The sequence below is a fragment of the Sus scrofa genome, chromosome 4 (genome assembly GCF_054392235.1).
Source record: "Sus scrofa isolate SSC_HxYL_T2T_F1_AM1 chromosome 4, Sscrofa_HxYL_maternal_Yorkshire_Landrace_v2.0, whole genome shotgun sequence".
NCBI lineage: Eukaryota > Metazoa > Chordata > Mammalia > Artiodactyla > Suidae > Sus > Sus scrofa.
In genome coordinates, this window is record NC_139386.1 from 37,535,048 (window position 1) to 37,562,961 (window position 27,914).

The 27,914-nt window shown below is 35.5% G+C and overlaps 1 protein-coding gene across 33 annotated transcripts in view; it reads right to left on the reverse strand.

Annotated features, from left to right (window-relative positions):
• Nucleotides 1–27,914, reverse strand: part of VPS13B (vacuolar protein sorting 13 homolog B) — a 729,842-nt gene that overhangs the window by 422,040 nt on the left and 279,888 nt on the right. For 19 of the 33 annotated variants that reach the window (XM_085021974.1, XM_085021983.1, XM_085021964.1 and 16 more), the window contains 2 exons: nt 27,076–27,185; nt 21,427–21,574 (listed from right to left, as the gene is read on the reverse strand). In XM_085021974.1, the coding sequence (XP_084878100.1) occupies nt 21,427–21,574; nt 27,076–27,185 (258 nt within the window). The remainder of the gene's footprint in view (nt 1–21,426; nt 21,575–27,075; nt 27,186–27,914) is intronic. The other 14 variants (XM_085021978.1, XM_085021986.1, XM_085021963.1 and 11 more) reach the window with 1 other exon arrangement.

Consider the following 27,914-nt stretch of genomic DNA (forward strand, 5'->3'; position numbering starts at 1 on the left):
CCGACTAGTACCCATGAGGATGTGGGTTGGTGTTCTGGCATTACAGTGAGCTGTGGATTTGCAGATGTGGCTCAAATCCCACATGGCTATGGTTGTGGTGTAGGCTAACAGCTGTAGCTCTGATTGGACCCCTGCCTGGGAACTTCCATATGCCACAGATGCAGCCCTAAAAAACAGAAAACAAAAAACAAACAAAAAAGGTCAATTTTCACATTCAACAAAAATCTATACATTTATACTTTTGTCCTCCAATTCCATGGCTACCAACCTGCTAAAAATCTTCATCACTATAAAGTAGGATAACTCAAACTTCTGCAAAGGGTCTTTCTCCTTCAGATCCACCATGAAGACTACTCCCAACTATAGGATCCTATTCAAAAATGAACAGCATGTAATATAGAAAACCCAAGTCCCTATCTGATTTTCAAAGCTCTGTATAAGCTGGTCTTGCCTTTCTGAATCTGTTCAACTTTATTTTCCTATACTTCCATAGAGTCTTGCCTCCAATTCAAAGTCTTTCCCATGTTATTCCTATTCAAGTGTACTGCAACCTCTTGACTACATGAATCCCATATATTTAAGACTGACTTCAAGTTGTACCTCTTAAAACTTTTCCATTCCTAAAATCTATATTAATGCCTCCTTTCTCTAATTTTCCCTCAGTTCTATAAAGCCTAGCACATTACATATTCCCTTTTTTCTTTTCAGTTAGAACCTAAAGTTCATCAGAACAGATGTCATGTCATATACTACTTCCAACTTCCTAAAGCACTTAGCACAGACTTAAGAACACTGAAAGAACTCAAAGTTATATATACTGATTATCTGTCTCAAGATAAAATTTACCTCAATATCTTGGATTGTACCTGGACAATTATCATTGTTCAACATTTTTAAATATACTTAAATTTCTGATGTATCAGGAAAACCCTGAAAGATTATGTGTACCAATTTAAAATGGACAAACTAGAATTTTTTCCTAAATATTGATAAATATCCCTGGGAAATCTAGGAACAGATTTGAAAAGTTACAAGACATCAATTTAAATCAATTAAAAAACATAAGATAAATAAGGAATATGATTATTAAGCCCCTAAATAAAAATAACAGAAGAAAAACAACTTACTTACTCATACAACAATATTTACTCAATTCGCTCAATGCTAGAAATAGATGTTAGATTGTAAGAATACAAAAGTAAACAAGTCAGATATGGCCCTTGACTTACATTTTAGATGAAGAGACAGAAAAAGGAACACAAAACTATGACAAGCCTTATAAGGACAGGAAAAATGGGCTAAGGTAGTGAATCTTGGGGCAATGGCACACACCTATTTTAGACTAACTATGAAAGGTTTCTCTGTTGAGAGGATGACACTTAAAAACAGAATATGCAAAAGAACCTAGGCAAGAAAAAGCATGCAGTGTTTGAAGAAATGAAAGAGGACCAATGTAATGAGAATGACAAAAGTGGAATTGAAGAAACTGACAAAGGCTAGATCAGGTCAAATTTTGTAAACCTTGGTAAGGATTTTTATCTTAAATACAATAAGAAGTCACAAATGAATTTCAATCAAGGAGTAAAATGATCCTCTTGAAATCATTAATGAATCTTGCTGTTATCTAGACAATGGATAAGATAACCTGGAAATGACATCAGTGAGACTAATTAGGATACCTTTATGTTATTCTTGACAAGAAATATACAGTTCTGACGAGGGAAGAGGTATGCAAACAGACTGAAACAAAAAGACTCAAGATAATCTTTTTCAATATTACTTTGTCTTTTTGGGGTCTCTTGTGTCTCCATACAAATTTTAAAATATTCTGTTCCTAGCAACAACAACAACAACAACAACAAAAAGACAAAAAAAAAAAAAAAAATGGAGTTCCCGTCGTGGCGCAGTGGTTAACGAATCCGACTAGGAACCATGAGGTTGCGGGTTCGGTCCCTGCCCTTGCTCAGTGGGTTAACGATCCGGCGTTGCCGTGAGCTGTGGTGTAGGTTGCAGATGCGGCTCGGATCCCGCCTTGCTGTGGCTCTGGTGTAGGCCGGTGGCTACAGCTCCGATTCAACCCCTAGCCTGGGAACCTCCATATGCCGCGGGAGCGGCCCAAGAAATAGCAACAACAACAACAACAACAAAAAGACAAAAAGACAAAAATAAATAAATAAATAAATAAATAAAATAAAATATTCTGTTCCAGTTCTGTGAAGAATGTCTTTGGTAATTTGATAGGGATTGCATTGAATCTGTAGAATTTCTTGGGTAGCATAGTCATTTTGACAATAATGATTTTTCCAATCCAAGAGCATCTTCCCATCTCTTTCTGTCCTCTTCTATTTCTTTCATCCATGTCTTATAGTTTACAGAGTATAGGTCTTTTGTCTCTTTAGGTAGGTTTATTCTTAGGTATTTTATTCTTTTTGATGTGATTGTAAATGGGATGGTTTCTCCGATTTCTCTTTCTGATCCTTCATTATTAGTATATAGACATGCAATTGATTAATGTGCATTAATTTTGTAGCCTGCAATTTTGCCAAATTCAGTGATGAGTTCTAACAGTTTTCTGGTGCTGTCTTTAGGCTTTTCTAGGTATAGTATCATGGCATCTGCAAACAGTGATAGTTTTACTTCTTCTTTTCCAATATGGAGTCCTTTTAGTTCTTTTTCTTCTCTGATTGCTATAGCTAGGACTTCCAAAATTAAGTTGAATAATAGTGGTGAAAGTGGACATCCTTGTCTTGTTCTTGATCTTAGTGGAAATGTTTTCAATTTTTCACCATTGAGAATGATGTTAGCTGTGGTTTTTTCATATATGGTTTTTATTATGTTGAGGTAGGTTCCCTTTAAGCCCTGTCTCTGGAGAGCTTTTATCAGAAACGGGTGTTGAATTTTCTCAAAAGCCTTTACTGCATCTATTAAGATGATCATATGGTTTTTATTTTTCAGTTTGTTGATGTGGTGTATCACATTAATAGATTTGTGGATACTAAAGAATCCTTGCATCCCTGGGATAAATCCCACTTGCTCATGAGGTACAATCCTTTTAAATGTATATTTGGATCTGGATTGCTTGTATTTTGTTGAGGATTTTTGCATATATGTTCATCAGTGATACTGGCCTGTAATTTTCGTTTTTTGTGGTATCTTTGTCTGATTTAGACAATACGACAAAGCTAGAGTCATCAAAACAATATGGTACTGGCACAAAAACAGAAACATAGATCAATGGAACAGAAGAGACAGCCTCGAAACAAACCAAAGCATCTATAATCAACTAATCTATGACAAAGGAGGAAAGAACATACAGCAGAAGAAAGATAGCCTCTTCAATAAATGGTGCTAGGAAAACTGGAAAGAAAGAAGCTACAAGTAAAAGAATGACAGTAGAACACTATCTAACACCATGGGTTAAAGACCTAAACATAAGGCAAGATACCATAGGCAGAATGCTCTGTGACATAAATCAAAGCAACAGCTTGTGTGATCCACCTCTTAGAATAATGACAATAAAGACACAAATAAACCAATGACACCTAATTAAACTCAAAACCTTTTGCACAGCAAAGGAAACCATTAAAAAAACTAAGACAGCTCACAGAATGGGAGAAAATCTCTGCCAACAATGTAACAGACAAGAGCCTAATCTGCAGAATATACAAACAACTCATGCAACTCAACAACATCAACAAAAAAACCCAAAGTGAAAAACGGGCAGAAGACCTAAATAGACATTCTCCAGAGAAGAAATATGAATGGCCAATAGGCATATGAAAAAATGCTCAACATCACTAACTTTTAGAGAAATGCAAATCAAAACTCAATGAGGTTCTGCCTCGCACCAGAATGGCCATCATTAACACATCAACAAATAACAAACGCTGGAGAGAGTATGGCAAAAAAGGCACACTCCTATACTGTTGGCGGGAATGTAAACTGGTACAACCACTATGGAGAACAGTATGAAGGTACCTCAGAAAACTAAATACAGAACTACCATATGACCCAGCAATCCAACTGCTAGGCATTTGTCTGGACAAAATTTTCACTAAAAAAGATACATGCACCCCTATTTTCAATGCAACATTATTCACAGTAGCCAAGACATGGAAGTGACTTAAATGTCCACTGACAGATGAATAGATTAGGAAGATGTGGTATATATATATATATATATATATATACAATGGAATATTACTCAGCCATAAAAAGACAAACTAATAGCATTTGTAGCAACATGGATGGAACTAGAAATTTTCATATTAAGTAAAGTAAGCCAGAAAGAAAAAGACAAACACCATAACACATCACTTATTTGTGGAATCTAAAATATGGAACAGATGATCCTATCTAAAAATCTGAAACAGATCATGGCCAAGGAGAGCAGACTTGGAGTTCCCAGAGGGCAAAGGGGAGGGCGTGGGATGGATGAATATTTTGGAGTTTTTTTGGATGCAAACTGTTATATTTGGAATGCATGGGCAATGGGGCCCTACTGTACAGCATAAGGAAATGCGTGTGATTGGGTCACTGTGCTGTACAACAGAACTTAAAGAAACACCGTAAATCAACTATAATTTAAAAAAAGAGAGAGAGAGAGAGACTCAAGATATAACTTGGAGGTAGAACAGACAGGAGGAGAAGGCACTAAGGATGAATCCTAGTTTTCAGCCTCGAGCAACATGGTCAATGGTGTTAGGGGAGAGGAATGTAGTTGTACAGATTTGAAAGACAAGAGGCTTTAGGAGCCTGTAAGATACCTCAACAGAGATGTCAAGGCAACTAAATGTGAGATACCTTCAAAAAACAAATAAGAAGAAAAAAAAGAGGAAGGAAAAAACAGAAAAGAAAAAGGCTGGTATAATAAAGAAAGTCAATTAAGACAAGTGTAAAATAAAAACATCATCAGTGTGAAATGTTATTATGTAGGCATGAATGGAAGTACTGGGTTTTAAGGCAGCTTTAAGATAATTATGATCAAATACAGAGTTCCCCTCATGGCTCAGTGGTTAACAAACTGACTAGGAACCATGAGGTTGAGGGTTTGATCCCTGGCCTCACTCAGTGAGTTAAGGATCCGGGGTTGCCGTGAGCTGTGGTGTAGGTTGCAGACGGGACTCGGATCCCGCATTGCTATGGTGGTGGTATAGGCCGGCAGCTACAGCTCCAATTAGACCCCTAGCCTAGGAACCTCCATATGCCACGAGTGCAGCCCTGGAAATGACCAAAAAAAAAAAAAAAAAAAAAAAAAAAAAAGATTATTATCAAATAAAAGAAAAAATAAAATTGCACTGCAGGGTCAGAAACTAACAGATAAAATAAGCTTCACCTTGCTTGATGCCTAGAGCTCTCCTTTTAAAACACAAACATGAAAGATGTGGTCTTTACTTCTCATCTGAATTATAATTTACCATTTCATAGAACTTTCATATATCTTATTATATTTAAGTCGTATAACAAAACAAATCTGTGAGACAGTTCAGTATGCTTATTACAATTTTATAAATTAAAAAATGTGGCTTTCTGAGGTTAGTGTGAAATGAGAGGGGGGACTAGCTCAAAAGATGGGTTTGTTTTTTTTTTTTTTTTTTTTGGTTGCTCTTGCTGTTCCTAGTCTACCGGTTTTTCTACTATACCATCCCAATTCTTGATTTGTATTTTACACTGATCATGATTTTTGGCAACTCTGGTAATACAAATTTAAATAATTTGAAAAGTGACTTTTACATCATAATACTATTTTTAAATTTCTGGAGTTCGGATAATACATAAAGCTTTAAGTAACTTGCCATAAAAACAGCAATAATGCCTGAGACTTTTCATCAAAATACAACCTTCATTTGATACTATCACTCCTGAAAGCCCCATGGGAAATAATGGCTTTTGGATTCTGCAAGTCAGCGTGACATGGCATGCAAAATTGCATCTCATGCCGAGCCAACCAGGAAAATATATGTCATCACTATGTGACATTCAGAATTTCATCTGGAAACTATAATCTTGTTCTGACTGCAAAAAAGGGGAGGAAGACTGCATACAAAACAATTTGGTTGAATTTTTGCTGAATTCTGGCCAGTTTGTGTAAAAACTAGAATAACTTATCTCCAGAAAACTCTGTATCTATCTGAAAACCTTTCGATGTACTTCTCAACATCACAATGTGCTCTCATATTTTAAAATTAACTTTAAAATTTTAAAACTTTAAAATTAACTGACAGATTTTAAACTGTATGTTAACTCAAATGAGTTAAATCTCTAGAAAACTGTTTTTAATGAAACAAAGTTGCAAAATTAATGAATTATACAAAGCAGGACTGTATTTTCAAAACTGTATGTAAGAAAAAAGTCTCCCAATTCCTTTCCCCCAACTGAATAAACTCTAGGTTAAGAAACAAACATGAAAATCTGTTGTAACATCTGCTATCTTACACATCCCACGTTTCTGTCTTTTAAATTATTTCTTACCCTGCCCTTCCAATTCATATGTTTAATACCTTCATAATCTATTTAACTTACTCCTATTAAAACAGAAATATATAAATACAATTTAGTCCAAATGTTATGTGATCAACATTCCATGTTTCATTTGTTTTTTTTTTTTTTTTTTTTTTTTTTTTTTTTTATGGCCACACCAATGGCATATGGAAGTTCCCAGGCTAGGAGTAAAATCGGAACTACAGCTGCCAGCCTACACCACAGTCACAGCAACGCAGGAACCTCAACCCACTGAGCGAGGCCAGGGATCAAACCCATACCCTCATGGATGCTATACAGGTTTGTCACTGATGTGCCACCATGAGAACTCCAACAGGTTGCGTTTTAAAGCTGATGTGATTAACTATAAAATGAAAAAATAGTAGACATAAAATGGAATAGCTGACTGACTCTCAAAAATTATTCCCTAGGAACCATGTTTCTGCTGTCTCTACATTCTCTGCTATATCTCATGACCCTAAACACAGAGCTGGACACATGACCAAACCTGGGCTGCCACTGTACCAACTACAGTAACTAACCTCCTTGGCCATGGTGATCATCCATGATGTGTGTATGTAGCCAAGACAGGTCAAACAAAACCCTTTTCAGGTATGTTTTTAGCAGATACTGGACCACATCATTATCTCTTTGGTCACAGTCAGATATAAGTATGTGAGTATAGAGCTACCACAGTCATGTGCACTGCTCGGTCAAGAAAAATAAGTTCAGCAAAAGAAAGATAAGTCAACATGAAAAGAAAGAGTCCTCATGCTGTGGAGTCTGGTTCTAAGTCATTCCAAAGAAAAGATTTCTATTTGCCTTTCTTAACATTTTGCTTATGAGAATCAATAAATATCCCCACTTAAAAAAAAATAAACTTATCATTTGAATAGATTTTTGGCTCTTCCTATTGAAAGCCCTCTCGTGTTTAGAAATGTGTACCCTCTAGTAAAGGAACCACCTATAAATTAGGAGGAAACCAGGCAATATGTTAGTAGTTGTACATGTCCAGCCCTTGTGACATCATTACACATCCTGCATAGGGTCCAAAGTGCCATAAAATGCTTTAAGCATATCATGGGGCTTACTTCCTCAACAAGTATTCAACTTCATGCCCTGCCTAGCTCGCTTGGCTCTTACACTTTCTATTACCACAATACTGGTCATTAACCCAATGGTTTTTCTGCCCGAGCTTGAATATTTGGAGATGCTATTGATCTCTTCTCTACTCCAGAAGATTTCTTTCTTTCTTTCTTTTATTTTTTACTTTTTTTATTTTTTGCTTTTTAGAGCCAAACCTGTGCGATATGGATGCTCCAAGGCTAGGGGTCTAATTGGAGCTGCAGCTTTCGGCCTACACCACAGCCACAGCAAATGCGGAATCTGAGCTGCATCTGTGACCTACACCACAGCTCATGGCAATGCCGAATCCCTAACCCACTGAGTGAGGTCAGGGATTGAACCTGCATCCTCATGGACACTAGTTGGGTTCGTTACCACTGGGCCACAACGGGATCTCCCCAAAAATTTCTTGAACAGCATTAGCCAATATTTTTCTCATTTTAACTTAGCTCCTTGTGACCCTCCCACCTGGGGCCCATATGATTAACTTTCTCCAGTTTATCCTAAACTTCCGGATATTAGGATCCCAAGATAGCCATGTCCTCTGAAAATATACACAAAAATACAAGACCATCCACTGCGCTGTAGGAGAGATATATGAGAATATCTATATGTATACTTTTATCTAAAAATGAGGACATACAGTTAATATTTAGTGAAGGAGAATGACACTGAGGCCCTTCCGCTTGTCAGAAGGCCACACATAACACTAAAACAAAATATACCAAAGGAAGAGAAGACATTCAATAACAGGAAGGAACCAGCAGGGACCCTCTACTCTTTCATTTGTTTTCAGTTATGGTGGCATATTACAATTTACATATTTAATCATTTACAAACTTTATTATCTACATTTAACTAAATTATTTATATTTATTAATTTAATTAATTTGGATACATACTTTTAAAAGATTCTTGCAAAAAAAAATACCAAAACATATGGTATTGGTTAAAAAATAGTAATACATAATGATGCCACTAATTTATTCAAAAGAAAAAGGTAACATGTTTTCATTAATTTGGAAGGATACCTTTATTGATATAAGATGCAAATGCACAAGACTTTTACAAAATGGATGACAATGAAAAATAAGCATCCTGAGGGCACCAATGATGTGCCTTCCACTTTGTATCCACCTGTCTCAGTGACGTGGCTTTTCAGTTATGTTAGTCACTAAAATCAACTACCGAAATAAGTTAGAAGAACTAAATCTTTATGTGGTTATCATAATAAAGTGTTAAACTTTATTTTTTAAAATGAAGCATAACATTCCTCTCACTATAATATTGATGTATTAAAATTTTATCATGTTAAATTTTAAAATTACAATTATCTTGCATGCTCTAGAATACCTTAATGTAGTGATACATCTATTTAATGCATAAATCAATAAATGACATACTACACATGCTTACTCAAAATTTTTTACTGATAGTAAGAAAAAACTTTGAAGACTACTACTCTAAACTATTTTCAAGTAAAATGTAAGCTTTCCTCGGCTGTGTTCAAGGAAACCAACACAGTGGTTTTGTTTTTTTCTACTTTGTTTTGTTTTGAACCAGGAGTGGGGTAGGAGGTCGTAAGTACAGTAATCACAGTAAAGTAACTACAATATGATACACAATTTAAAAGTAATTTTTCAACATTAAAATAATTTATCGGAGTTCCCGTCGTGGCGCAGTGGTTAACGAATCCGACTAGGAACCATGAGGTTGCGGGTTCGGTCCCTGCCCTTGCTCAGTGGGTTAACGATCCGGCGTTGCCGTGAGCTGTGGTGTAGGTTGCAGATGCGGCTCGGATCCCGCGTTGCTGTGGCTCTGGCGTAGGCCGGTGGCTACAGCTCCGATTGGACCCCTAGCCTGGGAACCTCCATATGCCTCGGGAGCGGCCCAAGAAATAGCAACAACAACAACAAAAGACAAAAGACAAAAAGACAAAAAAAAAAAAAAAAAAATAATTTATCTTCTAAAGCATTCCCCCCAATGATATTCAGAGGAGTCCATATACAATCTTCAAAATAAAAAGTAAAATTTGAACACACTATAAGAAATCATACATAAATAAATCTCTTGCTTTACTGTTCTAGAGAAATAAAAAATGAACCAAGGAAATAAGTATTTTTAAATTAAATATGAAGTAATTATTGGCCTAAGTCTTGAGAATTAAGGTTTCAAGAAGAAAATATATTATGTGCATGTGGTACATTTAAAAATAAAAAATAATAAACCTAGTTTTCTTTAACAAAGTGAACACATTCTTGGTTTACTCATCAAACACTATAAAGCCTTCTACTGAAAACAGTGGGAAACACATCCAAAGATATACATAAATTGCATTTCTTTCTGAGCTGATGATTTACTTGAGGACATCTCAACTGAACACTAGCAATGCAAGAAATTCAGGTATACAGTAGTGCTGACTAGTGCAGTTATCAGATCTGTCCATAAAAAATTACCATCAATTGGTCAAGTGATGTTTCATGAAACATAAAAAGAAGATATTCCATGATTCTGGATTGGAAGAATAAATATTGTTAAAATGGCCATACTATCCAAAGCAATCTACAAATTCAATGCAATCCCTATCAAATTACCCATGACATTTTCACAGAACTAGAACAAACAATTCAAAAATTTATATGGAACCATAAAAGATCCAGAACTGCCAAAAAAAATCCGGACAAACAAAAACCAAGCAGGTGGCCTAACTCTCAGATTTCAGACTATATTACAAACCTACAGTAATCAAGACAGTGTGGTACTGGTACAAATACAGACATACAGACCAATGGAACAGAATAGAGAACCCAGAAATTAACCCAGGCACCTATGGTCAATTAACCTCTGACAAAGGAGGCAACACTATAAACGGGAAAAAGACAGCCTCTTCAGCAAGTGGTTGGGAAAACTAGACAGCTGCATGTAAATCAATGAAACTAGAACATACCCTCACACCATGTGCCAAAATAAACTCAAAATAGCTTAAGGACTTAAACATAAGACAAAACACCATCAAACACCTAGAAGAGAACATAAGCAAAACATTCTCTGACATCAACCACACAAATGTTTTCTTAGGTCAGTCTCCCAAGGCAACAGAAACAAAACAAAAATAAACCAATGGGATCTAATCAAAGTGACAAGCCTTTACACAGTAAATTATAAAAAAAAAAAAAAGGCAATCTACAGAATAGGAGAAAATAGTTTTAAATGATGCAACCAATAAGGGTTTAATCTTCAAAATATACAAACAACTCATACAACTCAAGAGCAAAAAAACAAACAACCCAACTGAAAAATGGACAGAAGACCTGAACAGACATTTCTCCAAAGACATACAGATGGCCAACACACACATGAAAAAAATGCTTCATTGTAGTTTTGATTTGATAGAAATGCAAATCAAAACTACCATGAAGCCACTCTTCACACTGGTCAGAATGGACATCATTTAATAAGTCTACAAATAACAAATGCTAAAGAGAATGTGGAGAAAAGGGAACTCTTCTACACTGTTGGTGGTAATGTAAACTGGTATAACCACTGTGAAATGGTATGGAGGTTCCTCAGAAAACTAAATAAAGAACTACCATATGATCCAGCATTTCCAATTCTGGGCATATATTTGGACAAAACTTTCATTCAAAAAGATACATGTACCCCTTTGTTCACTGAAGCACTACTTACAATAGCCAAGACATGAAAACAACCTAAATATCCATCAACAGATGAATGGATTAAGATGATGTGGTATATATACACAATAGAATACTACTCAGACATAAAAAAGAACAAACTAATGCCATTTGCACCAATGTGGATGCAACTAAGTGAAGTAAGTCAGAAAGATAAAGACAAATACCATATGATATTATTTATATCTGAACTCTAATATATGGCAGAAATGAACCTATCTACAGAAAAGAAACAATGTCATGAACATGGAGAACAGACTTGTGGTTGCCAAGGGGGAAGGGGAGGGAGTGGGATGGGCTGGGAATTTGGGGTTAATAGACACAAACTATTGCATTTGGAGTGGATAAGCAATGACGTCCTGCTGAATAGCACAGGGAACTACATCCGATCACTTGAGATGAAACATGATAGGGGATAATGGGAGAAAAAGAATGTGTGTATATATATACATGTATGTATAAACTGGGTCACTTTGCTGTATATCAGAAATTGACAGAACATTGTAAATCAAATTATAATATTTTAAAAATTAAAAAACAATAAAAAACAAACTGTGGTTACAACCATCTAGACTACAGTTGAAATAGCAAATTATCATCTGGCATCTATTGGAATCCTTTAGGAAAGTAAGCTTAGAAATGGTGTCTCACTATAAATTTGTGTTCATTGCCCAGAATAATGCAGAAACTTATAATCTGAACATTATGCATGATTTTCAACTCTGCAGACTGCTAATACTTTCTTCCATAAATTTTTGATTTAGAGATAAAAACAATTTTCTTACAAAGTAAAAAAAGGGGAAGAGTAATTCAATAAATCTATATTTTCATAAATTTCTTTGATTATTTTATGAATGATATTTTAACTTTTTTTTTATTTTTTTTTATTTTTTTTGTCTTTCTGCCTCTTCTAGGGCCACTCCCATGGCATATGGAGGTTCCCAGGCTAGGGGTCTAATCGGAGCTGTAGCCACCAGCCCACGCCAGAGCCACACCACAGCTCACGGCAACGCCCGATCCCCAACCCACTAAGCAAGGCCAGGAATTGAACCCACAACCCCATGATTCCTAGCTGGATTCGTTAACCACTGAGCCACAACGAGAACTCCAACTTATTTTATTTTAAATGTACTTCATTAGATAAACTTCATTTCATTTAAAATCCCTCTATTCCATAAGGGGAAAATATTTTTTAAACCACATTTTATCCCTAAGAGAATAAAATCAATTATGTATTAGGCATTAGTGTGTATGCTCATGCTTTAATATTTTCCAATGAAACTAAATATCTAATTAATCACAAAGGAATGGCATTTTATGCTAAGCTACATGATTAAAGTGAGCAACTTCTAATATACATAAATCCACAAAGTATTTCTTGTACATTAATACCAATTCCACACTCTAATTAGGAACATACCTGCTCAACATTCATGCCTAATTGAATTAATGATGATGGCCTAAACATTTTTAAATGAATAACTATATTGGTGTGACTCATTTTACTTACAATCTACAATTCTTAAAAAATCAGAAGACAGAATACATAAGTGCCTTCAGGAGCAACTACTACTTAGCAAAAATTACAGATATCCCTCCTTAAAACCATTCTTCAGCTTACAGAGCCTGTGGATAGAATGATTTTTTTTTTTTTTTTAAGAATTAAAGGAATTTCAAACTTGGAGTAACATATTAGACTGATTTTTTTTAAAAAATGGAAGGTAAAGCATAATGTCCTGCCTTATTTTCTTATAAGGAACATATTCCTCATACATGAAAGACAGGGGCTTACCTTGAAAAAATTATACATTTCCTAATCACTTATATTCTATGAAACAGTACAAGAAAATAATACTTATCCTGAATAAATACTTGCTTATGGAGAGAAAATAAACTAGACTGACCTATAATGAATGGTACATACTTTATCTTCTTACCTTTTTCTCAGAGGAAGTGGAAATTCTGTTAAATCCTACATCTGTTTATAAGATTTTTTTTTTTTTTTTGTCTTTTTGGGGCCACTCCTGCGACATATGGAGGTTCCCATGCTAGGGGTCTAAACAGAGCTACAGTTGCTAGCCTGTGCCACAGCCACAGCAATACTAGATCTGAGCTGTGTCTGCAACCTACACCACAGCTTAGGGCAATGCCGGATCCTTAACCCACTGAGCGAGGCCAGGGACCTGCAACCTCATGGTTCCTAGTTGGATTTGTTTCTGCTGTGCCATGACAGGAACTCCTGCTTATAAGATCTTACATTCTACTTCATCTGTGATCTCACTGCGTAAATTATTCCAAACTTTACTGTATCTCCAATTTTTACCTCTGCCCTTATTTCACTGTAACTAATGACATACTCAAGTTTCTTTACAGTTGAATTTCCTAAAAGAGTACTGTACAGAGGCTATCTCTGCATGCTCAGTTCCCACTCATTCCCTAACAAACTAAAGCTCCTCTGGCCAAAGGACTTTGGCCAATTAAAGTTTTTCAGCCTCATTGTTCTTGCATATCATGCAGTTAGTAACCCTCTTCTCAAAACTCTTTTCAATTGTATCATATATATATATATATATATATATATATATATATATATATATATATATGTTCCTTTGCTGCCTACTTCTCCATCTCCTCCCCTGGCTCCTACTCCTTACTCTTGAATGAGTAAGTTGCTCAGAACTAAATTTGGGGCTTTCTTCTCATCCTGCTGTGTGTGGTCTCCCTGAGAGGTCATGCACTCTGTGGCCTTAACTACAATCTACATGGTGATGACTCCCAAACCTGTATCTTAAGTTGTGAAAAATCCAAACTATATCTTAGACATGAAAACACTTTAACAGCTTTATGTTCTGATACCGTCACTAAAAGAAAAATATTACTTAGAATTTTTTCTAAAACTCAGCTATGACTTTCCACTTTAAGTTATTATGGCAGAGATTGTGAAATAACTTCCAGTATCCACTCTCCCCTTCTTTCTTCGTTAAAACCCACACCTTCTGGCCAGGCATGTGGCCCTAAACATTATAGACTACCATCCTGAGACCCCTTTGCAGCTAAATATGATCATATGACTAGCTTCTTGCAAAGAAAAGTAGAGCAAAAGTGGGGGGTATGACCTGTGTAGTTTTTAAAGAAATAAAAGAGTTCTCTTTACTCATTTCTGCTCATCAGGATGCAGATATGAGAAACCACTGAAGCATCCATTGTGAACCATAAGGTAAGCCTGGCAACAGAAGCCACCCATAGTGGGATAAAAAAGTACCTGATCTTAGAGAATCTTAATACCTCCGGGGGTCTACTTGAGGGTTTCACATGAGGGACAAAATTCAGTCTTGTTTAAACTGCTGTTACTGAGGGATTTCTGATATTTTCAGCCAAACTTAATACAATCTTAAAAATTACAGTTAAATTACTGAACTCTTGCTAAGTTTTAAAATACTTTTTTTTGGAGTTCCTGGTATGGCACAGCACAGTAGGTTAATTATCTGGTTTGTCTCTGTGGGTTAAGGATCCAGCGTTGCTGCAGCTGTGGCAAAGGTCAGAACTTTGGCTGGAATTCAGTCCCTGGCCCAGGAACTTCCATATGTTGCAGGAGTGGCTGGAAAAGAAAAAAAATAATTAAAAAATTAGAATATTACATTTTGAAAATGAGATCAAAAGAAAATGTAATTAGAAATATTCTACATAATAGCCCAAGTTCAGTGTCAAAAGAGATTCTTAAAAAATAGTCTGAAACCTTTCACTACCTGTACCATAAATAGGTTTTCATAATTCCAGGATTTTTCATATTTAATTCTCTTCAAGAGCTAAATAAAATTAGATTTCCATATGCTTAACAAAATTCTTAAACATTTTAAACATCATAAATTTTTTTATCTTGTTAGTAGCATCAATGACTCTGGGGTGTATGTAAGGACATACTAGGGAACAAAAAAAAAAAATGTCAGGAGTAGTGTTTCACTTTGAAACTGATGCCAGGAACTGCACCACTGACATGACACCTTATTAAAGACAGGCAGAACCTCCATTCTCATCATAGAAGTGAGATATTTTCCAGAATATCCAGGATGGCAGACACAAAATTCGTCACTGTCCTAGCCCTATGGAACTGGGCTGAAAATTTAAAACACTTCTTTTGACAAAACAAAACAAAACACACAACCAACCAAAACAACAACGAAAACCAGACACTCAGACACTCTGAGGTTGGCTGCTTATATATTAGGTTTTAGAGGGGAAATCTAACATAGACCTTACTTTTAACTGATTATGCCATTAAGGAATGAAAGAGGCAAACCAATAGTCATAGAATAACTACTATAACCTGCATATTAAAAAAAAAAGTCTAAATCAATATTTTTTAGCCTTGGATAAGTTCTTGACATCTTTATGACTCAATTTCTTTAATTAAAAATTGAAGGGGTTAGATAATTTGTACCTAGACATACATACATTCCCATGTGATTTTACTACAGATAGCCACATGCTTCACTTCCTCATGGGCTTCAAATATCTGGTTAAATGAGAACGTTCAGTGAGACCTACTGTGTGACTACCCCAATTATTATTCCACAGTTCACTAAAGCTGTGTACATTTTTTTCATTTTATTCTTTATGCTTCATTTTGACAACTTTCTAAGCTTTATCGTCAAGTTCACTGATTTCTTGTGCAATGTCCCCTCTACTTTTAATTCCACCCAGTAAGTTTCTCATTTCAGATATTATATTTTTCATCTCTATAGGTGGGTTTATCTCTTTTTTATATATTTTCCCCAAAATGCGTTAATCTTTCCTTAAACATCTGACATAATTATACCTGTTTCAATATAAAATATTTAATATACCTGCTAATTCTATCATCTATGTCACTTCTCGGGGGTTTTTGTTTGTTTGTTTGTTCTTTTTGGCTAGTTTTCCTCCTTGTCAAAGTTGCCTGCTTGTTTGCATCTCTAAGAGTTTTTGACTAAATGTTTGATATTGTGGTTTCTAAGATGCTACATGTCTGGGATTTTACTGTATTCCTCTTAATAGCACTGGGCTTCATTTTGCCAGCAGAAAACTATTCTGGTTTCTTCAGGAGCTTTTTTAAAGCATGTTTAATGGGGGCTACGGTAGGCTTTACTCCATGGATAGGTTAGCTCCACTACTGAGGCATAGTCTTTTTGGAGTATCTATCCAATGTTCCAAATGGTCAATGGGAGTTATGAACAATACACAGTAGGAACGTGAATGCCTTCCAGACCTGTGTGAGCTCTGAGAATCATTCAGTCTCCTTGGTCATCCTTTGCCCAACTTTGCAGAGTTTTGTGCTATGCAGGCACATCTTACTATTCAGCAAATAGGGAGAAATTTATTGCCAATCTCTCAAGTTCTTCTGCTGCATGGCTTTCTCTCTCTGGAACACTGTGCCACAATTTCTAGACATCTCTGCCTCCTTATACTTTAATCCCTTTGCTCCCTAAACCTCAATTTAGCAAGACAGCTGAGTTCAGCTTGATATATTCTACCCTGCTCTGTGGTCAGGAATGTGCCTTCAACCAAAAAGCCAAGGCAATCCTAGGGCTCAACTAATTTGTTTCCCTTCTTTGAGGGATTGCAGTCCAGTCTGCCTATTGTCTGATGTCTAGAAACTTTTATTGTTCTCCCATATATTTTGACCAGCTTACTCCTTATTTGCAACAGGAACATAAAACTAGTCCCTGTTACTCCCTCATAGTCAAAAGCTAAAGTTTCATACTTTTATTTATTTATTTAATTTATTTATTTATTTTGCTTTTTAGGGCCACACTCATGGCATATGTAGAACCCAGGCTAGGGTTCTAATCAGAGCTACAGCTGCCAGCCTACACCACAGCCACAGCAACGTGGGATCAGCGCCACATCTGCGATCTATACCATAGCCCACGGCAACGCCGGATCCTTAACCCACTGAGCAAGGCTAGGGATCAAATCCATAACCTCATGGTTCCTAGTTGGATTCATTTCCACTGTGCCATGACAGGAACTCCCTAAAGTTCCATACTTTTAATCTGTGGCATTATCTACTAAAATTTACACCATTATCAGGTCTTATAACCTTGGTAGTATTTGAGGAGTCAAAAGGTCTTCTATTACTTTAGGTGTGTACTTACAGTGCTTCAGGCTTAAGAGGTAATATATAAACATGTGAGATAAAAATGGCTAGAATTTTTTAAAGAGCTATATCATTTATGAAGGATCTCACATTTTAAAGTGCTCATCTTCATTATAAACATTTTCATCAAGAGTTCCAAATTAATGTTCATAACATTTCCCAAACATTGGGTAAACAGATGTCATAGCTTTTAGTGGTTTCCTTGTTTTGAAGGATATACAGATTCTCTAGAAGATTATTTAGAATTTTGTGATAATGTTATAGTATCTTCATGTGAAACATGTTGTTACTCTGGCTTGGCATGCCCTATGTGCCTATATCACTGAAACAGCGCTGTCAACACATTTCCAACCATCAAGCACATGTTTCCCCTGCAGCCCACTAGTTAAGATTGATTAAAAGAGATCAGAAGAAGATGTCTGCCTCTTGATGAATAATTAAAAAGCAAAATCAAGCCCAGTGCAATATCACCAAGCCTTCGAGATCATGTGCCAAAAATACTACGTAACTGGAGGATGACCTTAAGACCAATTCTGGACCTTAGGTTAAGAATATAAAAATTAAAAAGATATTTCAATAGGAATTCAGGCAAAAAAGAACACATCTCTCCACTTGAAATATCCGTTTAAAAATTGGAATGTACATTTCACAAGGAAGTGAATACATATCCCCCTCGGCTTACAATGGGGTTATGTCCTGAAAACCCATCATCAGTTGAAAATATACTTAATATACGTAATCTACTGAACTTCATGGCTTAGCCTAGCCAACTTTAAACATACTCAGAACACTTACATTAGCCTACAGTTGGGCAAAATTATCCAACACAAAGCCTTTATTGTACTAACGTGTTGAATGTTTCATATAACTTATTGAATACTGTACTGACAGTGAAAAAGGGATGGTTGTATGGGGACAGAATTGTTGTGAATGTACCTGTTTATCCTCGTGGATGCATGGGCAACTGAAAGCTGTGGCTCACTATTTCTGCCCAGCATCATCAGAATATCATATTGCACATCACTGGCCTGGGAAAAGGTCAAAATCCGAATATGACCAGAAAAAGTGCAAAATTCAAATTCACAGTATGGCTCATCGTGAACACACATTGCTTTTCATACCATCATAAAGTCAAAAAACCTTAAGTCAAACCATCGTGAGTTGGGGATTGTCTATGTACTTAACAAACCGAACTGTTCACCTAAAAAAGTTAAGAAGTAGAAGACAAAAACAATAGGAAAAAAGGTGTGTAAAAGGCTATGAATACCTTACCAAGCTCATTAATGCCTTATGATACAATGTAAGTAGAAATTAAAATAGTGATAACTACATTTAGATGTAGGTATAAATTTGAAGGACTCATAATGCATGTTTAAATTAAAACCAAAACAGGAAATATATACTCTAATTAAAAATAAAACAGAAAACTCTGAAACATAATTGTCAGTAAAGAAATGGTTAGCAAAGAGCATTCTCAAGAAAAGAGAGAACAATACCAAGGTTTCCAGAGACATGAAAATGGTGGCCATCCAAAGAGTGAAATATATTAGTTACAGAGAAGCATATTATACCCAGGGCCTTTCACCTTCTACAAATGCCCACAGTCCAAAAAAAAAGGCAAGCACAGGCATTAGCTTGATAACTGTTCATTGTTAAGCTAGTTTGAGTAAGAATATACATTTGCTGAAATACAGACATCCTCACCTGTAAGGAGAATACTTATTGGGATATCTAAACTAAAGATTCTAGAGATGAGGAAACACTAAAGACAGAAAAAGCAAATACCTATAGCGCAAATGCAAAGACCCACAGTTCGTGTCTGTAACTTGAAATAAAGAACTATGTATTGTCTGTATGTTTTCAGATTCTATAAAGTAATAAGTAATGATGAAAAATTCTGTTTGGGGTTTTCTTAATTTACTCAACATAAAATATTAATTTCTTATAATTAAGTGGGAAAGTATAAGAAAGCAAAATAAATCTCACATATTAACTGATATAATTCGTGAATTGACAGGTAACTGATATATCTTTAATATTTCTCCATGTATAGCAAATGCATTCTAAAATCCATGATCATATTTGCTATACACTCCTAGGTCATGTAATTTCATTTAAATTATAAGCATTTTCTGTCGTCTTTACACATCCTTAACAATTACATTAAATCAATTATCAAGTGTGATTTAAAAAATAACTACTACAGCAAAGCAGGAGGTCAGAATATGTGGTTAATAGGTGTATGAAATTAAACTTATTTTTATAATTGATACTTAGTGGACACATTTTATTTTATTATGAGGTGATATTTATCATATCTTACGTAAATTTAGATCGAATCTAAAGTCTACAATTTAACATTGACCAAAAAAGGGAGGGGGGGGTAGTTCCCGTGGTGGCGCAGTGGAAACAAATCCGACTAGGAACCACGCAGTTGCAGGTTCGATCCCTGGCCACAATCAGTGGGTTAAGGATCCGGCGTTGCTGTGAGCTGTGGTGTAGGTTGCAGATGCGGCTCGGATCTGGCGTCGCTATGGCTCTGGTGTATGCCGGCGGCGATAGCTCCGATTGGACCCCTAACCTGGGAACCTCCATAAGCTTTGGGTGCGGCCCTAAAAAGACAAAAAGACCTAAATAAATAAATAAAATTTAGCATTGTATCTAAAGGAAATATCTAATTTTATATTGACATGAATTACAGATCATATATGGTATGAAAAGTAAGCATAGACTCACATTTTTTTTTTTTTTTTTTTTTTTTGGCTGCAGCAAGCAGTGGCTTGATGTGTTTCTCTGTTCTCAGACCAGGGAATGAACCAGACCTGGGATGATGACAGTGCTGAGTCCTAACCACTAGACGACCCAGGAACTCCCCAACAGAAGTGTTTTTATCAACTGGTAAATAAAATCTCAACAGAGTAAAAGGTTTGTGGATACTGCTAAGTGGAAGTCTACTGATAAACATATATTTTATGAAAAGAAACAGAAAATAGATTAATAAACAAAACTCGACAAAACTATGTTAGCATTTGTATCATTTTTTTTAAATATGGTAAGGAAATAATGCTAACTTTTTCCCTAAACTACAAATGTTAGTTTGAACTTGTGTATATGATCATATTTTAAATTCCATAAGGGCAGGGATCATGGCTTATTAATATTTCTACCCTCAAAATTACTTACATCATAGTCCTACCAAATTACAGACATTCAATAAGCAGTTTTAATTTACTGAAAATATAAAAATTTTTAAAATATAGTTGAAAATATATGAGTTATAGGGAATTAAACTGAGTATCTAAGGAAAATATTAGAAGTTAAAAACATCACTTAAAGTGAAATCATAAAGTGGGTTTTCCTATTACATGTAAGTGAAGAGTAATTGTTCCATGGAAGGATATATATGTTTTACATTTGCATTGATAATCTAGCTAAGAAAGTAAGAGAAGGAAGAGGAGGGAAGATTGAGATGTAGCGTGGTTTGCAATAATTTACTTTAAGAAGGAACATACTATCGAGAGATGATTCTCCATGGGTCTCTTATGTTTGTGCAAGTAGAGGCAATGAGTGTCTTTGTTCCCCATGGTATTTTCAAGGACAACTGTACAGTGTACAGCCTCTGAAGACAAAAATATTATCTTCCCTCTGAGCAAAGAGCAGATGTGCTTATAGTCTTGTAAGGTACATATAAGGGCTCCCTCTAGAGAAAATGGCAGGGATGCTTTCTACCCATTATAAAAGGTCCAGGTTCCTTTCCTGTAACATAATCCACTGTATACAGGATCACCTGGCCCTCTTTGTGCCACCCTGTGAGAATTAGGCTTAGGGCAGAGACACAAGAAAATGCTACTACTTTGGTAACTGGTAATGCTATAGATAATAAAGTCCTCTGTCTCTATTCCAGGAGTCCCATGGTTTTGGTCAGTATTCATGAAATTATGGCCTGGCTAACTTGAAAACTTGTTAGCTTAGAGGTAGCGTGAAATCACAAACCTGTTACTGTTTTTGTTTTTATAGGACTGCTGGCATATTCAGAGGCCTGATATGATTGTTGCTTTGCCAAGGGCGCACTTCCAACAGACACCTCATCCTCCTTCCTTCTGCTAATTGGCACAACAAGAGGAACAGGTATCACAGGCTGCTGGAGAGAATCAAACGAAACACTGAGTTATTTATTATTTCTTAAGCAGAGAAGGTTAAACATAGCATCACTGAAGCAAGTCCTTTACATGTTGAGGTTGAGGCTTTATTATTTATTATTATTTTTTATGAATAATCATCCATAACCCTCACCCCACAGGGATAAACAATGAGCATTCTGATACATTTCTTCCCAGTGTCTACATACTTTTTTTTTCAATTGAAGTAAAACTGATTTACATCCTTGTGTGAGTTTCAGGTGCACAAAACAGTGATTTGGTATTTCTGTGCATTACAAAAGGATCACCACACTATGTCTAGTTATCATCTGTCACCATACAAAGATACTATAATATAATTGATATATACACCACACTGTACATGGGCTTTATTATTTTGAATCAATTAATCAATCAAACACTCTTGCCTTCCCCTGTGGTCCCTGTGTCTCTCACACACACTTACATATGGACACAAAAATTTCAATTTTAAAGTAGAATTCTGTGCAAAAACCAAGAGAGCTTGGAAATAATTGAAATTTAACATAAATTATAGTAAGAAGTATAAAGATAATATGGTAGGGACAAATCAAAAGTTAACTTTGAAAGTTATGATTACTAGAAAATGAAAAGTTATAAAATGATATTTCAGAGACATACTTCTATAAACTGATTATGTACATGTTAAAATGGACAATCCAATTATTGTTAAGAATTGCTGAAAACCTCTATATTTTGTCTAACAAAGTGGTATCCAGAGCATAGTTAGAAAGCACAGAAAAATATTTATAGCTAGAGAAAGCTGGAAAACATTATGATCCTATATTGAATGCATGAGTGCTGTGCTGGACAATAAAGCAGCTGTTTTATCTTTATTCACTAAAATAAAATCTGATGTTACTACCGATGACGCCCAATACAATCCTGTCAGATTTTTGGCAAAAAAAAAAGAAAAAAGAAAAAAAACAGGTATTTTTAAGTTTGCTATGGGATCAAAGATCAATATTGAACTAGGTGAAGACAATCATCAAGTATTGGGTTTTAGCCACAAATTGAGGAGGAAATTGCAGCCTGGGCAAAAAAAGATGATAACTGTGATACAGCTGCATCAGATGGTGGATCTGGAGGGGACTGGTTAGGCTGCAGTGTAGTCTAATACTACACTCGAAACTACAATGGCCACACTTTCATAGATCTGATTTTAAGCTTCACCCAATTTATTATACTAATTCAATATTACTGAAATTATGAACACATATTTCCATGAGAACAATGTACATTATGTTACCATACAATATAATCAATCAAGTAATGGGTTAGAGGGGAAAAGCCAAATTATTTTGCATGTCCTTACTTAGACTGAGTAAAAGGACAAAAAACTGATAATGAGAGAGTGACAGATTAACTATATTGTGGAATACACCACAATGTAGAATACCTGCTTTCTTGTTGAGCATTTAGTCAAACGGATAACATTTATGAAAATCTAAAAAGGAAACAGTATTTAAGACGTTGATGAGAATTGTTGAGCATAAATTTAAACTTTCTCATCTATGAAATAAGGGAGTGGCGACGTCTCATAAAAAAACCCTTTATGCGCTAACATTGTGATTCCATAATCCTTTGAATTTCCTGATCATCATTTATAAGCAGGAAATATGATGAAGCACTCTAAGAAATTACAACCAAGTTTAGGACCAAAATTAATACATAATAATTAGAGAAAAATAATGTTTTGAAAAGTGTGATATTTAATTCATGCACAAGAGTTGAAACACAAGGTTAATGAAAGCCATGGTATTAGCAATAACCAACAACAAACAAAAACCTTTCATTTGGTGGCTAAAACTCTGGGGGCATTTTCACATAGGTAAAAGCAAACGGCCAAATAAAAACCCTTTCTAGCAAGAGAGCACGGCTCTTACATTTCTTACATACAACTGTATTCTAAACGTCTATAATGGTGTCCAACAGAGACCCTCCATAAATATTTGCTGAATGATGGCCAATATAGATGTTACATGTTAGGCATGAAGAAATACTAGAAAAAGAGTAAGATAAGTGATTCCCACCACGTTTTTTGTAAATATGGCTACCCCAGTCAAAAATATCATAAAAACTAGCTTTTATTTTTAGCAACTTCCCGTAGCTCTGCTTAAATTCTTCTACATTCTGGTACTGGATAGTCTCCTAAATTTCAGTTGTAGCTTCACCCCAGATCTGTCCTATCCTTGCCCCATCAATATCCTGTGATCCCAAAGTACCTAAAATCCTTTTGCTCCTCCTCTATGAAATTTCATTTATTATTAATTTAATACATGTAAAAATATAATAAATTATAAAGAATTAAAACACCCATATTTTCATCATAAAAATAATTTTTGGCAATTAACTATCATTTGTTTCTTTTTTAAGAAGAAAAAGGAAATATTACAGATAAGGCTAAAATTATCTATGATTGCTAACTGCCCATTCCTCCCAGTGTCTATCACTATTATAATATTGATACAATCTTTTAATTTTTATTGTACATTTATTTACATACACACACCATATATGTATTAGACATTACATAATATCTAATAAGTAATTTATATGAGGTAGTTTGGGAAAAATATAATAGATACTCTCACTGCATATATCCTTGGGAAATTGATTTTTGCATTAAATATAATTTTGAGACTTGCATGTTAAAAAATATTGAATAATTTTTAACAATAAAATAATACATCATGTGATCATGTCATACTTTATTTATCTACTTTTTAGAGATAATATTTAGGTTGTCTCCAGTTTTACATCATTTCAAGGACTTCAGCAATGACAGGTTTATAAATGACTCCTTAGGCTCATATACATGTCACTATAAGAACATACAGGTATATCAAAAAGTAGAATTTAGGGGTCATGAGGTAGCATGTATAATTTTACTAGATAATGCCAAATTTATAAATTTTCACTCAGAATGATAGTATCTGAGTTTATCCATTTTTTACATTTTCACCACTACTGAATAATAGCATTTTTTCACCCAAATGATTTTAAAAGTGAAGATTAGTCATGGGTTGATAAGTATTGAAATTGGGCAGTAAGTTCGTAGGGTTCGACTATACTATTCTCTCAATTTTCCATGTTAAAGAAAATGTAAGACTGAAATAGTAGATTGAAGACATTTCCGAAAGTATATTTTTGAGATACGCTGAACTGTAGCAAAACAGTAATATTATAAAGTGCTAATGAAAATATAAACTGTACTGGTCATTTTGCAAAATATTCTAATACTGAATTGCTATGCTGTTACCTGAAATTAATATAATGTTACATAGCAATTATATCTCATTAAGAAAAAAATTACAGGAGTTCCCATCGTGGCGCAGTGGTTAACGAATCCGACTAGGAACCATGAGGTTGCGGGTTCGGTCCCTGCCCTTGCTCAGTGGGTTAACGATCCGGCGTTGCCCTGAGCTGTGGTGTAGGTTGCAGACGCGGCTCGGATCCCGCGTTGCTGTGGCTCTGGTGTAGGCCGGTGGCTACAGCTCCGATTGGACCCCTAGCCTGGGAACCTCCATATGCCGCGGGAGCGGCCCAAGAAATAGCAACAACAACAACAACAACAAAAAAAGACAAAAGACAAAAAAAAAAAAAAAAAAGAAAAAGAAAAAAATTACAACTATATTTTTCTCAAATGGTCTCTGCCATTCACCTTAACTTTTCCATCATCCATATTCTATTTCCTGTTAAAACTTCCTAAAATCCAAGTTTGTTTCTACCAATTTCCTATACTTCCTCATTATTCTTCAGAATAAAGTTTCAAACACTTAGCATTATTAATAAAACCTTTTATAAACTGCTTTTCAATTTCTACCAGTTTCTATAAGGACACTTGACTCTAGTCTGGAAACACTGAAGGTTCTTTTCTTCCCAGGTTATTACATTGTTTTTGCCTCTGCTCATTGAGTTTTGTCTAGAATAACCTTCCTTGTCTGGCTTACCCCTATGATGATGCTCAGCTCACCTGTCAATTCCTATTGTTAACACCCACCCTCACCTGATCCTGAGAACATTTCCTCTTTTGTTTTCATATACTCGTGTAAATATACCTCATGCAGCAATTACAGTCAGCCCTCTGTGGATCTGGAATCCAAGGATATAGAGGGCAGACTGTGCTACACCAAAGGACCTTAGCATCATGAGTCCTGGTATCCATAGGGGAGGGAAGGCTAGAACCATCCCTTGTAGGTACCAAGGGAGACTATACTAAGAATGGTGTTGCTATATTCCTTTACATTCTCAAACACACTAAATACCTCTAGAGGGAGGAATATTCTCAACCATGATTTCTGTAGCTCCAGTATCTAGCATACTGCATTGTATTCTGTAATTATGTGATAAAAGGAATCAGGAAATAGGGAAGGGATGGCAGAAGCTTCCAATGAAGTTAAGACAAAGTGAAGGAAAACCTTTAAAGATGCTCCTTGAGACACAAGTTGTACTTCTTAATTAATTTTTTATATTCCTACATAAATATAAAACTACGCATTTTTCTATCAACTAGCTTTAAGTTTCCTCATGGAAAAAAATACAAAGCTATCCTATGTACAAAATTACAAAACTACAATTAAGTGAATGGGAAAATGCAATTCAATACCACATAAAATCGGCCTTAAAAATTCTTAATTCAGTAATACACTAGATGTGTGATAGTAGGTATGTTTAATCTCAATAAGTATCAGTTTCTTCATCTTTGAAATGCAAATAATAAAACCCATCTATCAGAACTACACTTAAGTATCATGACATACATGGAGAATTACACCTAAGCATTCAAGGGGCTATAATGAGCTACGTTTTACTTTAAAATTTATAGCCCTTTAAACAAACACATCCCAAGACTTTTGCACCAATCATCCCAATACCAGGGTTAGGCATACTCAATGCATGTTTGTTGAGTAAATCTAAAGATGAAGAAGAAATGTACAGATAATAAAAGTTAAAGTTCACATTTACTAAGGAATGCTTATGTATCAAACACTCTGAGAACAAATATGTAGCACTATGTGTCACTATGAGGAAAAATAAGCCAGCAAAACAGGACTACCTAGGAATTCCATGGTGGCATAGGGGTTAAGGACAAAGGTTGTCACTGCAGCAGCTTGAGTCCCTGCAAGTGGTGCAGGTTTGATTCTTGGCCCACAAACGTCCACATGCCACAGATGCAGCCAATAATAATAATGATGATGATGATAGGACTACCTAACGTAGCATCTCTGAAGTATCTCCTGTACAAGCACTTATAGAGTAAATCCCTTTAAAAATCAATGCAACTCTACTTTTAGCTCTAATTTCTTGTACAGAAAATAAAGAATATAATTGCTTACAAGGCACAGAGTGGGAACAGAACAATTATGGTACATCCATAAACAAAATCAATAAAAGAAATGAAAAATATAACTCCAATAAACCAAAAAAATTATACATTTAGAGAATTATAAAAACTTCTCACCTGCTGCATATGTTTACTGGTTCGTCTCTGAGGTTGATAAATGAGCCATGTGTATAAAATAGGGTCAATATTTACTGCTAGTCCTTGTATACTACAAAGAAGCACAGCACCTAAAAAACAAGATTTTAAAATTCTTATAATTCCTCCAAGAAATAATAAGATTGATATCACTTTATATCAGTCATTAGGATACCTACAATAAAAAAGACAACAGTTAAGTGTTGTCAAAGATGTGAAGGACTGAGTTCCTGCTGTGGCTCAGCAGTAACGAACCCAACTAGGATCCATCAAGATGTGCGTTCGATCGCTGGCCCTGCTCAATGGGTTAAGGATTTGGCATTGCCATGAGCTGTGGTATAGGACATAGCTCGGATCTGGCGTTGCTGTGACTGTGGTGTAGGCCGGCAGCTGTAGCTCCAATTTAATCCCTAGCCTGGGAACTTCCATATGCCGGGGGTGCAGCCCTAAAAATAAAAAAAAAAAAAAAAAAAAAAAAAGAATGTGAAAGAATTCAAACCTTCATACACTGCTGGTTGGAACATAAGATAGTGCAAATAATTTCGGAAGTAGTTTGGCATTTTCTCAAAAAAAGCAGATATACGGGAGTTCCCGAAGTGGCTCAGCAGAAATGAATCTGACTAGTGTCCATGAGGGTGCAGGTTCAATCTCTGAGCTCACTCAGTGGGTTAAGGACCCAGCATTGCCATGAGCTGTGGTGTAGGTTGCAGACACGGCTTAGATCTGGGGATGCTATGGCTGTGGCATAGGCCAATTCGACCCCTAGCCTGGGAACCTCCATATGCCATGGGTATGACCCTAAAAAGAGAAAAAGACAAGCA